The 16,114-nt window shown below is 44.3% G+C and overlaps 1 protein-coding gene across 1 annotated transcript in view; it reads right to left on the bottom strand.

Moving 5' to 3' along the window:
* Positions 1 to 1,204: 1,204 nt before the first annotated feature.
* ATPSCKMT (ATP synthase c subunit lysine N-methyltransferase) overlaps positions 1,205 to 16,114 on the bottom strand; it is a 203,522-nt gene continuing 188,612 nt past the window's right edge. Inside the window, exons 5-6 of the mRNA XM_071099098.1 lie at positions 13,958 to 14,035; positions 1,205 to 9,745 (exon numbers count right to left, since the gene is read on the bottom strand). Coding sequence (XP_070955199.1) covers positions 13,976 to 14,035 — 60 coding nt within the window. The 3' untranslated portion in view covers positions 1,205 to 9,745; positions 13,958 to 13,975. The remainder of the gene's footprint in view (positions 9,746 to 13,957; positions 14,036 to 16,114) is intronic.

Genomic DNA, 16,114 nt, shown 5'->3' with positions numbered 1-16,114 from the left:
GAACCTAGAAAAACCCAATCCTAAGTTCTGAAATCACCTGTGTAAGTGGGGAAATGCCCCTTAATGCTAATTTCCATTCCTTAAAATTCTAAATGCCCCATAATTTAAAGGCCAACAGGGTGGAAATCTCCCTTTTAAAAGTTCTTTCCTGTTACATGTGGATGCCCATGTGCCCTTCTATCCAGCTTATAAGAGTCCAGGATTCTTTCCCAGGGTTCTCTGTTTTGATCACCTTGCAGAGACTAGAATGGTGCTGCAGAATTCAGATTTGCTTCTGTTGGCAGCTTCCCACTCTTGTCAAGCAGAGTCTAAGTCATTCCTGCTCATTTCCAGATCTGAAGCACATCATTATTTCTCTTCCGCCTCCTGGAATATGTGGTCTTCAGGAGGTCGGCATGTTCTCCCCTTCTGAATTACAAGTTCTAGCAAAAGTCTCTGAATCTATTCCTTTGGAGAAGAAAGTAAGGGAAGAAATTACCGCAAAAGCACATTCCACCTACTATTCCACCATGAACGCCTTGGATCAGACTGCAGCCAGGTTGACCCAATGGGGCCCCGGATTCTGCAGTGAAGAAGCCATGTTTAGGGACCCCTGAGCCCACATTCAGCCACAGCTTGTTGGACCAACTGTGAACTCCTGACCCAAGGGCCACCAAACAGTGGGCTGGCAAGTGACTTGAAGCAGAATCTCAGCAGCAGGTGACGGGGAATATGTACACCTCAGAAAAAGGAGAGTAAGATGCAATGTAGAGTTGGAAATGTATGACTGGAGAAAATCAGACCTGCTGTTTTCACAATACACACTATAGAAAGGAGTGTTTGATGACTTTCTGGGCCTGTGGAGATGCACAGGAGATAGTGATGTGAGATTTCAAGGTTGGAACACCACCAAAAAAGAGGGTGAGAACAAGATAATGGTGGCAAGGGTGTGGCCTTCCCCAGGCTTCTGTGTACGCGCATCCTACAGGAAAACCCTAAATACCTAAAGTAATACAAGTGAGTCACGCCTCCTTAAAACCAAAGAGTCTATGGAGGACATTTTAAATGGCATTTAAATTAATAAAGGAGAGAAAGTGATGTTAAAATTAATTTACCACTGAATTATCATTATAAAATCATTTGTATATAACTTAAAACCATTTTCCCTAAAAATACTGCATTTCTAAGAATAACAATAATTTTATATGTGTGTGTATGTGTGTGTGTGTGTGTGTGTGTGTGTGTGTGTGTGTATGTATATCTGATATGGTTTGGCTATGTCCCCACCCAAATCTCATCTTGAATTGTAGCTCCCATAATCCCCACATGTCATGGGAGGGATCTGGTGGGAGGTAATTGAATCATGGGGGCAGTTTCCCCCATGCTATTCTTGTGATAGCAAGTTCTCAAGAGATCTGATGGTTTCATATGAACAGATGCCCAAGTGCCCTTCTATCCAGCTTATGTGACTCCAGGATTCTTTCCCAGGGTTCTCTCTTTCCCCCTTCACTAGGTTCTCATTCTTGTCTTTCCTGACACCATGGAAAGAAGGACATGTTTGCTTCCTTCTCTGCCATTATTGTAAGTTTCCAGAGGCCTCCCCAGCCCGGTGGAACTGTGAGTCAATGAAACGTCTTCCCTTTATAAATTACCCAGTCTCAGGTATTTCTTCATAGCAGCATGAGAATGGACTAAAACAATATCCCTTTAACAATATGCAATCCCAGGGAAAGGACTAATACCACTATTAAAAAGTAACAAGCTGCCAGACATGTTGGCTCATGCCTGTAATCCCCACACTTTGGGAGGCCAAGGCGGGCCAATCACAATGTCAGGAGTTCAAGACCAGCCTGACCAACATGGTGAAACCTCGTCTCCACTAAAAATACAAAAATTAGCTGGGTGTGGTGGTAGGCGCCTGTAATCCCAGATACTCAGGAGGCCAAGGCAGGAGAACTGCTTGAACTTGGGAGGTGGAGGTTGCAGTGAGCCAAGATCGCACCGCCGCACCCCAGCCTGGGTGACAGAGCGAGACTCCTTCTCAAAAAAAAAAACAAAAAACAAAAAACAAAAAGTAAGCAGCTTATGTACCATATGTAAATTTCTGTGGATTGTATCTCACTCAAAAATGGTCTGGTGAAAAAAAGGATAATAGAGTTCAACACGTCATTAATAAAGTTACTTGAAACAACCAGTGCTAATGGTTTCTTTTGGGAGACTGAATATATAAGCAGACAATTGCCAGAACATACATAAAAATAAAACTGTGCCCCACAACCTGCAGCAACCAGCCCAGGAAACCAACTTATTATCCATAGCAACCAGCCCAGGAAGCCAGTCTGCTTTCTGTAAGTTAGACTTGTAGAAAGTCAGACCACTCTCCCTCCCTTGTAACAATTCAGGAAGCCAAAAAATAATGCCTGTAATAATTGGCCCCAAATGGCTGGGACTTGATTCATAATCACAATATTCCTAATTTTTACCCTACTCCCCATTTAGGACCAACCAGAGAAAGGCAAATATGCTCCCCCAACCAATTACACTGGATGCCCTGCTCCTGGTGAGCCGCCTCCAGCTTCCCTAGGTCAGCAGCCTCCAATCAGAGCACACGCAGAGCCTCCCCTTCTTATAACGTGATGCTTTCCCCCTCCTCTGTCTGCCTCTGTGTCTCTGAGAAACACAATGATAGTGGCCAACTTCCTTGCTGTAGCAAGGTCAGAACAAACAGCTTTGACTTGTTCTCATTTGGTTGGTCTTCATCTATTTCCACGCATTAATGGACATTTCTAAAAAGAATCCTTATAAACACAAGCACGGCAGTAAAGCAAGGACAGAAAAGGAGTGGGGATATGTCACTGGGGCACCTGGATGTGAGAATTTCAAGCCTTGTCTTTTATACCATCTTGCCTGAAAGAATGTTTTGAGTTCTTATTCATATGACACATGGAAAAATTTGTGAGCCCATTTCTGTAAAGCATGGTTTCCATATGTATAGATTTCATAATCAAAACAAGAATGCTTTTCCAACCTAATGCAATGACACTTCCAAATGAAACAATGAAAAGAAGATGATATCAGGGGAACCTGCCCCCAATATTTCAATGTAGGTTCTTTCTATTTTCCCTAAGTGTCAGCCAGTCTGAGAAACAAAGAGAAAGAGTACAAACAGAAGAATTTTACAGCTGGGCCTCCGGGGATGACATCACATATTGGTAGGTCCATGATGCCCTACTGAGCCACAAAATCAGCAGGTTTTTATTAAGGACTTCAAAACGGGAGGGGGTATACGAACAGGGAGTAGGTCACAAAGGTCACATGTTTCAAAGGGCAATAAATATCACAAGGCAAAGGGTAAAGCAAAGATCACAAGGCAAAGGGCGAAATGAAAAACTCCTGACAAGGGTCTATGTTCAGCTGTGCATATATTGTCTTGATAAACATCTTAAAAAGCAGAAAACTTCGAGAGCAGAGAACCGCTCTGACCTCAAATTCACCAGGGTGGAGTTTCTTCCCCACCCTAATAAGCCTGAGGGTACTGCAGGAGACCAGGGCGTATTTCAGTCCTTATCTCAACCACATAAGACCGACACTCCCAGAACGGCTGTTTATAGACCTCCCCCTGGGAATGCATTCCTTACCCAGGGTCTTAATTATTAATATTCCTTGCTAGGAAAAGAATTCAGCAATATCTTCCCTACTTGCACATCTGTTTATAGGTTCTCTGCAAGAAGAAAAATATGACTCTTTTTGCCTGGCCCTGCAGAGAGTCAGACTTTATGGTTGTCTTCCCATGTTCCCTAAAATCGCTGTTATTCTGTTCATTTTCAAGGTGCACTGATTTCATATTGTTCAAACACACGTTTTACAATCAGATTTCATATTGTTCAAACACACGTTTTATAATCAATTTGTACAGTTAACGCAATCATCACAGGGTCCTGAGGTGATGTACATCCTCAACTTACAAAGATAACAGGATTAAGAGATCTTATACCTAAAGTAAGATACGTGTAAGAAATTATAAGAGTATTAATAGGGAAGTGATAAATGTCCATGAAATCTTCACAATTTATGTTCCTCTGCCACAGCTCCAGCTGGTCCCTCTGTTCGGGGTCCCTGACTTCCTGCAACAAGATGATAAAAGAAAGCTGGGCCAGCTGGGTGCAGTGGCCCACAGCTGTAATCCCAGCACTTTGGGAGGCTGAGGTGCAAGGATTACCTGAGCTCAGGAGTTCAAGATCAGCCTGGGCAATGTGGTGAAACCCCATCTCCACTAAAATCCAAAAAAAAAGAAAGCTAGACCACCACAGAGTTCCCCAAGCCATCCCAAAAATTAGAAATGGAAGAGTAGGGAAGTCATTGTTACTCTATTGATCTTATCAATCCCCTTTAAAGAGCCTATTGAGAAAAAGGAAACTAATAATCTGGTGAAAGAGGTAAAAAGAAAAAACAGACATTGGGTGTCCACAAGTTACCCTTGCTCACTGAGCCTCAAGCCACAGGTCTTAAGGCCCCCACTGTAAGGGTTGAAAGTTCTCAGCCCAGTAGATGCCCTGAGCACCCCCAGGAACAGGAGAACAGGGAAGGATGTTCTAAAGTAACAGAAGTAAAATGACTTTCGTTCCTGCAACCATTTCCCACAGAACACTAGCCTTCCAGTACACAGACTCTCAGACTCAGAAATTAGCAAAACAAACAAAAATCCCCCCAAAAAAGAAATTACAGAGAAGCAAGGGCCCCGCAGATCCTTGTGCCATGATAAATTAGTTATCTAAGGAACACGAGCAGTTAAAAGTCAGGCACGCATCCTGTCAGTATTCTGCAGGGATCTAGTTTTGCTGAAAAACTTGCTTTTCACAATATACCTCAAACCTGTCAGCAATAATTACCTGAGAATCAGAAAGGTGACATTTTAAATTTTAGTGACACATTAATGAACAAGATAATCCTCTTGACAGATACAGAGCAAGATTCACCACAGGAAGCAAAGCAAGGGCTCCTGAGATCAAAATGTAAGCCATATAACTGGCCTTGGCAGGCCCAGCGCGCAACAAAGTTGCATTTCAGATCATCGCAGCCCTTTCAGACCCCTCGCAGCCACTGACATGTTTGCTACTTTTATTTTCCCTGGAAGATGTTTGGCAGACTCCTCATCTCAGAAGATTCGTGCCTTTGTCTCAGAGTCAAGGGTTAATAGGACCCTTAATTGTGGTCTCAGTTATAATAAGGTCCTGCCTTTTTAAAAAGAAATGCCTTCTACAAGCTTAATAATTGGTCTTCCCATTTGAGATTATATAATCTCCAAGTCAAAGTACAAAGTTAGAACATGAAGGGAAATGGACAGGACCCTGTACCCAGACACTGTCTGTGGCATCTGTGGCTGGTCCCAAAGCCAGTGAGAGGGAGGTGGGTGCTGGGATCAGTGCTCCCAGGTGGCTGTCCCCAGACCCCTTCAGGGTCCTCCTGGTGGCCAGGGCCCCTGCAGACAGCTTGAGCAGTAACTAAGCTCAGGGGTGCTGGTAAGAGCTGAATTTTATCCCTGAAAAACTCGTATGTTGAGGTTTTATCCCCTAGCACCTCAGAATGTGACCTCATTTGGAAATAGGGTGATTATAGATGTAATTAGTTGAGATGAGGTCATTAGGTGGGCCTGAATCCAGTACATCTGGTGTCCTTCCAAAAAGGGACGATTTGGACACAGAGACACACACAGCAGGGAGAATGCCGTGTGAAGGCAGCAGAGGTCAGGCTGCTGTGTCTGCAAGCCACAGAATACCAAAGACAGCCAGAGAAACACCAGAAGCTGCGGAGGCCTGGGACAGTCTCCCTCCAGTCCTCAGAAGGAAGACAACCTTCTGACACCCTGACCTTGAACCTCCAGCCTCCAGAATCATGAAACAATAATTTTCTGTGGTTTAAGCCCCCAGCGTGTGTTGCTTTGTAAACATGATGTAAATTCCCAATAACCAGCCAGGTCGCCATCAGTACTAACCTTCAGCCTCACGTGAACGAGACTCTTCTTAAACTTACAGCACATTCTTTTTCTTTAGTCTACTCTGCCAACCCATCTGCTCTTCTAATATTCTGAATCTTCTCATTTCATTTTCTACAACATTAATTTATATTTCAGCTAAGGTACTATGGTGCCTGAATGCCAAATAAAAAGAAAAATGAGTGATCCTGAAATATAACATTTTCTTGACTTGAGGTCATAGGTTTATAAAGCATTCTGATTCTAGAGAATCAAAAGGAAAAACTACAGAAAACAAGGAAGTGAGGGAAAATGTAAGGAAATTATAAACGAGTGGCTTCTTCACTGACTGATCCTCATTAAAAGGGAATATTGAGCTGCCATCGATTGATGGTTCTGTTAAAACTCAAAACAGTGGTTCTCAAAATACAGCCCCCAGACCTATGTGGTCTGGGAGAGGTTCTCAAAATGTGGTCCCCAAAGTCCTGTGGCTTTGTCATCTGCACCTGCACATCCATCTTTCCCCAACCATGCTCTCCAGAAAGCCATTTCCATCAATAGCCAATTCTCAGGCTCCTCCCCAACCCTACTAAATCAGCACAGTGGGATCTTGTACCTGTGTTAGGACTAGTCTTCTGGGTATTTGCACTAAATGAGAGAAACACTCCTCTTCTCAAAGCAACGAGGCAACGTGATTCCACCTGACGGCAAATTCAGCCAACAGTCACTGCCCAGGGTACTATGTTCAAAAGGATTCTGAAGCAGATTTTAAAACGAAGAATCTCTTGGGCAAGAAAGAGAAGGGAACTATGGCCGGCAAACCACCTATTGGTCATCTGGGAGTCTCAAGCTTAAAAACCAACACCAATTTTTTTTTCCTACTTATCAGTGGTTCCAAATAAATCAGTGCTTCCAAAGTGCTAGGTGCCATCTTAGCAAATAAAAACCTCCCAAATTTCTGAAGTGACTTGGACCCTAGGTATACTGACATAAAAGTGAAAAGAATAAAAAAGTTTGCTCTCAGTTCTAAGACAAAACTTGAAATAAAATAAGAACATGGTAGCACTGCTCTTTCTTCCACTAAACAGATATTGCTCCCTCTCCTCCCCATACCTGACTCTCTTTCAGGATGGTGCTATTGTAGTGACGAGATACAGGAAATTGGGCTGGGTTTTGCGTAATTCAAGAAAACAAGCAACACACAAAACTTAAACTTAGAAGATAATTGAATTTGCAAGTTATTGTTTACATTACACTTAGATGATGAAGGTTTCTCTTCACTTTTAAAAGGATTTTAAGAGTTCTTTAAAAGACTATGCTCCCCTGAGACATTTCATACCTGACTTGATTTATTTAACTATTGCTTTCCACCTGAGCCCCTGGAAGCCAAGGACTGCAGCTGAGTCTGTTCACCCTCCAGCCCCTTCTTCCACCCAGCCCCCACCAGCTCTCCCTGCCGGATGATGTGGAACCTGTCAGCATATCCCTTTTTCTGTTTTTGAGTTTTTTGGTTTTTTTTTTTTTTTTTTGGGCGTAATTGAAGTATACCAAATAAAAACTATATACATTGAAGAAGAACAACTTGACGTTTTGATGCACATACACATTGTGAAATAATCACCACAATCAACCATATCCATCAACTCACAGGGTTACCATTTTGAGGGGTATGTGTTTGTGTGTGTGAGAGTGTGTGTGCGAGTCGAGAACACTTAAGAAGCTGGTCCGTGCTCAGTGCCCACCTTCTTAGCAAATCTCAAGTATTTCAGCATTGTTAACTATAGTCATGCTGCTGTATCTTAGATCTCCAGAATTGATTCATCCCGCAGAAACGAAACTTTGTACCCTTTGAGCAACATCTCCCCATTTCCCCTAGTCCCAGCCCCCGCAACCACCCTTCCACTCTCAGCTACTGTGAGTTTCACTATTTTAGCTCCCACACGTAAGTGAGATCATGCAGCATTTGTCTTTCTGTGCCTGCTTTATTGCACTTTCCCTAATGCCCTTCAGATTCATCCATGTTGTCATGGTAGTATTTCCCTTTTTCAAAAGACTGAATAATATTCTGTTGTGTATACATACTACATTTCTTTTTTTGAGACAAACTCTCACCCTGTCACCCAGGCTGGAGTGCAGTGGCGCGATCTCAGCTCACTGCAACCTCCGCCACCCGGGTTCAAGCGATATTCCTGCCTCAGCTTCCCAAGGAGCTAGGATTACAGGCATGCACCACCATGCCCAGCTAATTTTTGTATTTTTAGTAGAGACAGGGTTTCTCCATGTTGGCCAGGCCTGTCTCGAACTCCTGGCCTCCAGTGATCTGCCCACCTCAGCCTCCCAAAGTGCTGGGATTACAGGCCTGAGCCACCCCACCCAGTCATACTATATTTTCTGTATCCCTTCATCCATCGGTGGACATTTAGGTTGTTCTAACATTTGAAAGTGCTTTCCTTTGTCCCTGCCCCTGCTTCTGCTATTGCCACAGATATCTGACCTTCCTCCTCCATACCCAGGTGACATCTTCCCATCCTCTGTGCCCTGCTGTGTCCCTTCACCTTTCCAAATCCTTTCCAGTTCAATCCAGACTTGGATGGAGGGGCCTCTTCTCTGAACTTCCAGTAACTTTCTAGGGTCTGATGTCACTTGCCCTGAAGTCACATACTTTGCCCTATGGCTTTGCTATCTGCACCTACACATCCGTCTTTCCCCAACCACACTGTCCAGAAAGCCATTTCCATCATATGCCCCACAGCAGCAATGCAATGATTCAACAGATTCATCGCATGAATAGATTCATTCTCGGGGGATTGCAGTAAGTAAGTTCCTCTCATTTTCCTTTTGGGAGCTTTGCATACATACATCAGTCTCCAATTGAAATAAGTGAATTTCTTACCTTTTAAGGGTCATTGCTGGCCTCAGGGAAGCACTCAGAGTGATCAGGCTACCAGATAATCGACATGATTATTTGGAGAGGTTGTGTGACGTGCACAGACTAGAAAGCTAGAAAATCCAATTATGTCACTCTCCTGCCCCTAATGAATTGTGAGGTCTGGGGTATTGTGGTTCTTCTCTGGCCTGTGCTTTGACCACAGTTTCTCTCAATTCTTGGTAGTAAACCATATGAGGATCAGCTAAAACAGCTTAAAGCATCAGCAACGTCAGCATATTCTGAAGAGTATTATTAATCCTTTGCCCTGTCCTCCTAAAATATTCCTCTGATCCTTATATTTTCTAGTACAAATGGCAGGAGGCATCTCTATCTTATTTATAGCTCTAAATAAATTGGTATGAGCATCAACCAAACATATTTATTTTATTTCCCAAGAAATATACCCCCAGAAAATGTCAAGGAAATGATCTTTGAAAAATGCACATCCAAATGCAATATGAAATATTTAAGGGAATCGCTGTGCTCTTGGCTTCCATTTTCTGTTAGATTATTCTACAGGCTCTTGTAAAAGTCAAGTCAGTGCTTTTAAAGGCAGAATGTGGCCGCGAGTTGAGAAAAGCCTTCAAAGCCCCTGGGTTCTTGATTTCGCTTTTACTTTCAGCATTTTGCCTTGAATGAACGACCTCAAATACCTTAGATATTCAAAAATTGATGAATGGTACTTAGCAAGGTAAAACTCACATAAAGATGATGATAACTAAGTCAGCCACCGGTGGCCTGAAAATTCATGGCAACATTTGCTGCTTCTTGTGGAGGCATCTCTTCATGACACTTTCAGTGGGCTCTTCCCATCCATCCACCATCCCAAAATCCTCTGCAATTGAAGGAATATCTCCCACACTGGCCTGTGGTGTTAAACCAGCAAATCACATTGGGTCAGCAAAAAAGAACTCAAGAATAGAAGTTTATTCTTTAAATATCCCCCTAAATCCATTCAGTTGAGTTGGCTGGGGAGCAAATACTCACATAGATCAATGCATTTAATCCTCCAACAACTCTGTAAGCAAGAACTATCTTGCCCCCATTCCAACATAAATAAATGAAAGCAGAGAGAGTTGGAATAATTGGCTCAGCAGTCACATAGCCAGGAAGTGGCCAAGCCAGAGTGGGACTCAGCTGGTCCCAGGGCCTGGGTGTCCAGGCCCCATGCTACACTGTCCCTACCAATATGGTCACTCCACATGTGCTGATACGAAAATTTTGGTGAACTGAAGGTTATCAAATTCACTAGTAAATTGCATTGGTACAAATGGCTATGGCCTAGAGAAGAAGGGTAAAGCCCGTAAGAAATGAAGACTTGCTCAGGATCTATAAAAGTGACCCAGGGGATGAGAGCCCCCAGGAAAACATGGCAAGGCCAAATCCTGTTGTCTAAGCAGGCAAGGGAGGCCTCTACAGACAAACCTGAAGAAAGATCCACTGCTCAGGCAGCACCCTGTCACAGCTCTGGGATGGTCAGTTGGGGGCTGCTATGAAGGACAAGCCCAGACAACAGTTTTGGACAGCTGTAGACAGTCTAAATCCAACATACATATAGCCACTTCGACAGACTGTCTCTGGTTAGCTGGGTAACTGAGGCTCCTATGCCAAGACCTTTCACACTGGCTTATCATTGGACCACTGAAGTCAATATCTCTGCACTCACTAGCTATCGACCTTGAGAAAATTTAGAACTTCTTGGGGCCACAGTTTCCTTATCTGAAAGATGGGGCTAAGAAGACAGCTCCACTGGATTATTACGAGGAGTAGATGAGACAACCCAGAAAAGGGGTCTTATTAGCATAAGGTACTTGGAACAGTGATGTGCCCCACATAACAGCTGCTGCTGTTAGCCCTGAGGTCACCTACAGCAGCAAAGGGAGCTGCAGGCAGAGCCTCCACTCACCCTTTACCATCTTTTGTTAACTGCCTTGTCTAGACTTACTTTTAAATACTCCAGATATACAGTGTCATATGAAGTGTGCTGCAGGCGTCCTCACTGAGAATTCAGAGCCCGTGTAGACCCTGAAGTTCCAGTCAGGAGCCCAGACATGGGGCAGCTACTATGAGCACTCTTGTTATTTAAAAAGCTTTCTTGAATATCAAAAATGGTTTCATATCAGAAACATCAGAAATGAGCTATAATTGGTGACATTAAAGATATTCGAACCATATGGTGTGTTAGTCCATTTTGACTACCATAACAACATACCTTAGACTGGGTAATTTATAAACAACAGAAATTTATTGCTCACAGTTCTAGAGGCTGGGAAGTTCAAGATCAAGATGCTGGCAGATTCAGTGTCTGGTGAGGGCCTGTCTGGCATAATCGGTTGCTACAGAAAAGGTCAAATAGCTTCCTCAGGCCTCTTTTATAAGAGCATGCCTCCCATCCATGAGAGCTCCACCCTCAGGACCTCATCACTTCCCAAGGGCCCCACCTGTTGCTCCTACTGCATTTGAGATCAGGTTTCGACATGTTAATTCCGGGGAGAGGACATCAACAGTCAAACCGTAGCATAAGGATTCGTTAAAATATTCAAGAAATCTTCCCTACCCTTTGCAAGAAGAATCTAATGATGCCCAGACCCTTTTCCTTGGTGGAGATGTGTTATATAGCCTTCTAAAATAGCCTAATAGGCTACTATATAAGGACTTTAGGTCCTTAAACTTGGAGGATCTTGTATGCCTGATGCCAGCTCTAGGGGTGACAGGATCTGCTTTCACAGCCTTGGCACTGCCTTCTGGCTCCCTCTGTTCAGCGGAACTCTGAGCACCTAAGAGACAAGGAGCTGGACTTCATTAAGCTTACAGCACAGGTTGATGAGCACTTTGGGGCCTGCCAGCAAATTAATGCTCCTTTAATAAGTGTTTTTTTGTGGTTGAAGCTGCTTTGAGAGTTGCTGTCATAAAAATTGAGGAGCAAAGAGTCAAGGGACGAGCCAGCCTTCACCTGCTTCAAACTTCCTTAGCTGCTTCTTGAACCTACCAAAAAGAAACCAAGTTGTGTACGTGACCAAATTGGCTTGGGTACGTGACCAATTGACTTTTTCAGTGTGCCCATGCCTTAAGCTTTAGAAAGGAAGATGCAACACAAGTTTCCTCTGCTCCGTAGTAGCCTCTCAGGCTAAAGACAGCTGTAGCTACCCCCACGGAGTAGCAGGCAAAAGCCACCAAGGTCAGGAGATCACAGTCAAGGTCATACCATGAGGAGGTGGACAGGAAGAGAAAAGATTCAAGTAAGTAGTTGTTTCTCCCTGTTTGCCCTGAACATTAAGTGGCCAACATGAAATAAGTTCTTTTTCTCTCCCCACAGCAAATATAATCCAAAATCCCCATTAGAGGCAAATAGGAGTATCTGAATTCAGACTTCCAGGTCCCTGGTTTGGAGAAGGGCAGCATGGGTCTTCACCAAAATCCAGCTTCGGGATTTCCTGGACTTTAACCAAATCCCCTGGGTGGCCCCTTTATATTGAAGAACCTGTCTTTGACTCCATCCTGACCTGCTCTCCTTATACTGGGAAGTGTGTATATAAACGTACCATTTCATGAAAATAGCATGTGTCACCAAATGAGGGTTCCAGAGAGTCAGCATCGTGCATTCATCCAAGAACATTCGCCTGAGAAACCCTGGCCACCATCTGCCAGAAACCTGAGACCAAGAGCTCATGGAAAACAGAAACTGCTGCTCTGTTCAGCCTCTGTAAAGGGCTCAGTAATGCCAACTGTTCAACAGGCTCAGAAGACTATGACATGGGGTAGGGACACAGGTGAGGACATCTCTGTCATTTGAGCATTTTTCCAAATCCCAAATCCTGAGCAGAAGTGCAGAGCTGAACGTGCATAACGTGCATGTCAGTTGATCAGGAGGAAAATGCACTTCCTCTGTTTAGATTCTCTGAAAATAATCTCAAAAGACATGAGCTCAGTTAGAGCTCAGCGATGCTCGTTGCCACAGCAAGAAAGCTCAGACTCGGTGCAGCAGCTGAACAGCAAGAAGCCTCTTTGTTCATGGAGTCTGGTGGGTCAGCGGTGCTCCTGCATCCTGCAGCCATAGGCACCATCTGGGGCAAGTGTCAGGTGAGGTTGCCACAGCCAGAGAAGAGAGGACGAGAGGGTCACTCGGGACGGTTTTAAGAGCTGGGCTTAATCACTTTTGCCCACACTTCTGGCGCGCCCCATCACTCATCCTGCCTGTAAGGAAGCCTGGGAAATGTGGGGGATCCCACAGGTAAGCGGGGAACCCACGGGTAAGCAGGAAGATGTTATAGTCTCTACCCCAAGAGGTAAGCTGCTCTGGATGTGATGTGTGTACAGGACCTGTCACAAAGCCCTGAGCGCCAAATCCTCCTCCCTGCTCACGTCCTCGCCTGCCAGAGATTCCTTCTCTGTAGGATAAGAGACATTTGGGAATTCATGATACTCCTTCTGGACTAGACATGCCACCTGGAATGGACAAAACCTGTTTTCATAATTAATACCATTTCAAGGTGCTGGCATGTGAGCAGGAATGATAAAACTCTAGAAATTCCTCATGGCCAATGTCAGAGTCCAGGAGGTACAGGTGAGTTATGAAAGTCAAGAAGAGGTAGACTGAGAGCAGAAAATGAGTATGAGCCCAAGTCAGGGTCAAGAAAAGGAATGAGCTGCTAAGCCCTCAGGGTGGCGGCAGGTGGTGGAGAGATGGCAAGAAGCTGTGGGAGGTGAGCAGAGGGCCGGGAGCAGGGAAGAAGCAACAGAAGGGAGAAGCAGCACAAGGTGGCCAGAGGCACAGGAAGAAGGGGCCACCTGCTGATCTGAGCAGAGGTCCCTGAGCATCATTACTGAGGACCCAATGGAGGACTCCGGAGGACCACGGGTGAATGGAGGGTGAGGGAGGCAGGGGATGGGGCTACTTGTACCTCCAACCAGAAATTGAGAGACCCCCAAGTATGTGGGCTCTACTCGAACTCCTCTGACCTCCCACAAGCTGAGCCCTGCCCACTGAGGCCAAAAAGCCAGTCCACACCCCACTGCCTTCCCTGGTCTCCAATAATTTGACCCTTTTTTTGCCCAAAAGAAAAATAATAATAACCTACCAGAATCCTCCTTCTTAGCTAGTTCCTGCGTTCCTGGTTCTGGCCTGGTCCACCCTCTGTTCTGGTATCATCCACAACCTGCCATGAGAGTGAGGTTTATTTTATTTATTTGTTTGTTTATTTATTTATTTATATTTGATTGCCTAGGGTACGGGTCTTAAGCCTGACCTTTCCAAAAACGTTCCTTTCCTCAGTCCGGGATCTTGAATTTTTCTTAAACCACTTCAAGAAAGTGGTCTGTTTCCTGTTCTGCCTATATTACTCTACATACTAAAGACAGTCCTGATTCTCAGCATGAGAACATTTATCTCTATAGGTCACCTTTTCACAAAGGTTAAAGCAATTGAAAGAAGCCTTTTCCTTGATATCAAAGCCATAGACTTAGATGATTTTTTAAGCCTAAGAAAGCCCATTCTAAAAAATAAAATAAAATAAAAATACAAAAGAAGCATTTCCTAAAAAGAAAAATACCTGCTGATTTTTCTTAGCCCAGAAAATTATTAGTTCACAAGGTGAATTTCCCCATGAATAAACTCAAACATGAATGGGGAAATAAATCATTTGACTATCTACACCTTTTTCTTTGTGACAGTCATCTTGTTGAAAAAGGCCGTTATTTTTTGTGCTAACGGAAGTGCCTTGCTAGGTAAAATGTATACACTATCTAAAATATATGGAAAGATTCATCTTTCCAGTGCATTTACTTCTGTTAGCTAATAAATTCCAGCAGAAGTGCTCCAAATTACATTACAGGTATAAATACCAGCATGTCAACGGTGTGACTATTAAGAAACATGACTTGAGTTCATCCTTCAATGACCTTGACATTATCTTGGTCCCTCCTGCCTGTATCTACTACGCCAAATGAACCACCACTTGGTAACCACATGTTCCAGAGTTTCTATCTTTTCTTTTTCCCTACACTATATGTTTTTAAAAATTTTTTTTAAGCTGTCCTCTTTTATTTTGGAAATTGTGTCCATCAGAACTACAGCCAGGTCTGGTATCAGCTCTCCCTGCTGCAGCCATCCCACTGGGCACGCGCCCATTGCTATAACAGCTGTTAAGTGACTTGAACAGACCTCCGGCTACAGCTGCTTTAGCACCCATTTCTGCCCTCTGCTCCCCTCTTCTCCTTGATCCCGTCCAGCCTGGCTTCCACATCCAATGCTCCATTTGGACGGCTCATTCAAGATCACCAGGGACCTTCATGTCCTCACAGGCATGGAAGGTTTGGAGTCATTATCCTGAACAACAGCCAGTGGCAGGACAGTGCATCTCACTCCCTCTTTCTCCAACTTACTCTTATTTTCTTGGATGCCACCTCCCTCTGGTTTGGCTTCTGCCACTCCAGCCCCTCCTCTGGAAGCTCCTCCCGCAAACCTGTCCTTGAACATTTTGTTTCTCAGAGCTCTTCTCTTCTGCCTCCCCTACACAGCCTTATCAACCGTGACTCTCAAACAATCATCTCTTGGGGTCAGTAAACAAATCTGAGTGAATGTCCCTCAGGAAGCTCAAACTCTGTGTCCAAAATGGTACTCAACATCATTCTGCAATATTATTCACATTCTTCCAGCTGCTACTGAAGAAGCCAGCACCCTGTCTAGTGCACCCTGGAAATGGTACCCAAAACGTTTGACTTGCCCAGGCAAAAATGTGAACATCTTCCTTGCCACCTCCCTCCTATTTCGCTTCAAGTAAGTGCCCTGCATTCTGCCTCTTCAGCATATGGGTTTGCTTTGGCCACTGCCATCCTCACCACGCTGCTCCAAAGGCCTCTCTTGCCCCTCCCAGCCCATCAGCCTCAATGACCTCCATGCCCTAGTTGGTTTTCCTCCAATCTCACCTCAACGCTGCAGCTGGACTGAACTTCCCAGAACTTAAATCTGATCTGTCACTCCACTGCTTTAAGACTTTTAAAGTCTTCAATATTTTTTAGGGTCTTTAGGATGAAATCTGAACTCTTAACTAACTCAGGCACTCCCAGTAGAGGGCCCTGTCTACTTCTGTAGCCTCATGTCTCTGCTCTCCTCCTGGCATCTCTGATGTGCAGGACCACACCCCACTACCCTCTCGCTCTCCTCCAAATTTTACACAAGCTGCTCCATCTGCCTCAAACAATGCTGCTCGCTCTGCACCCCGTCTCCTGACACACAC

Source organism: Macaca nemestrina, chromosome 6 (assembly GCF_043159975.1).
Source record: "Macaca nemestrina isolate mMacNem1 chromosome 6, mMacNem.hap1, whole genome shotgun sequence".
NCBI classification, from domain to species: Eukaryota; Metazoa; Chordata; class Mammalia; order Primates; family Cercopithecidae; genus Macaca; species Macaca nemestrina.
The sequence above is the reverse complement of the archived record's forward strand: the minus strand, read 5'-3'. Positions and strand labels throughout refer to the sequence as shown.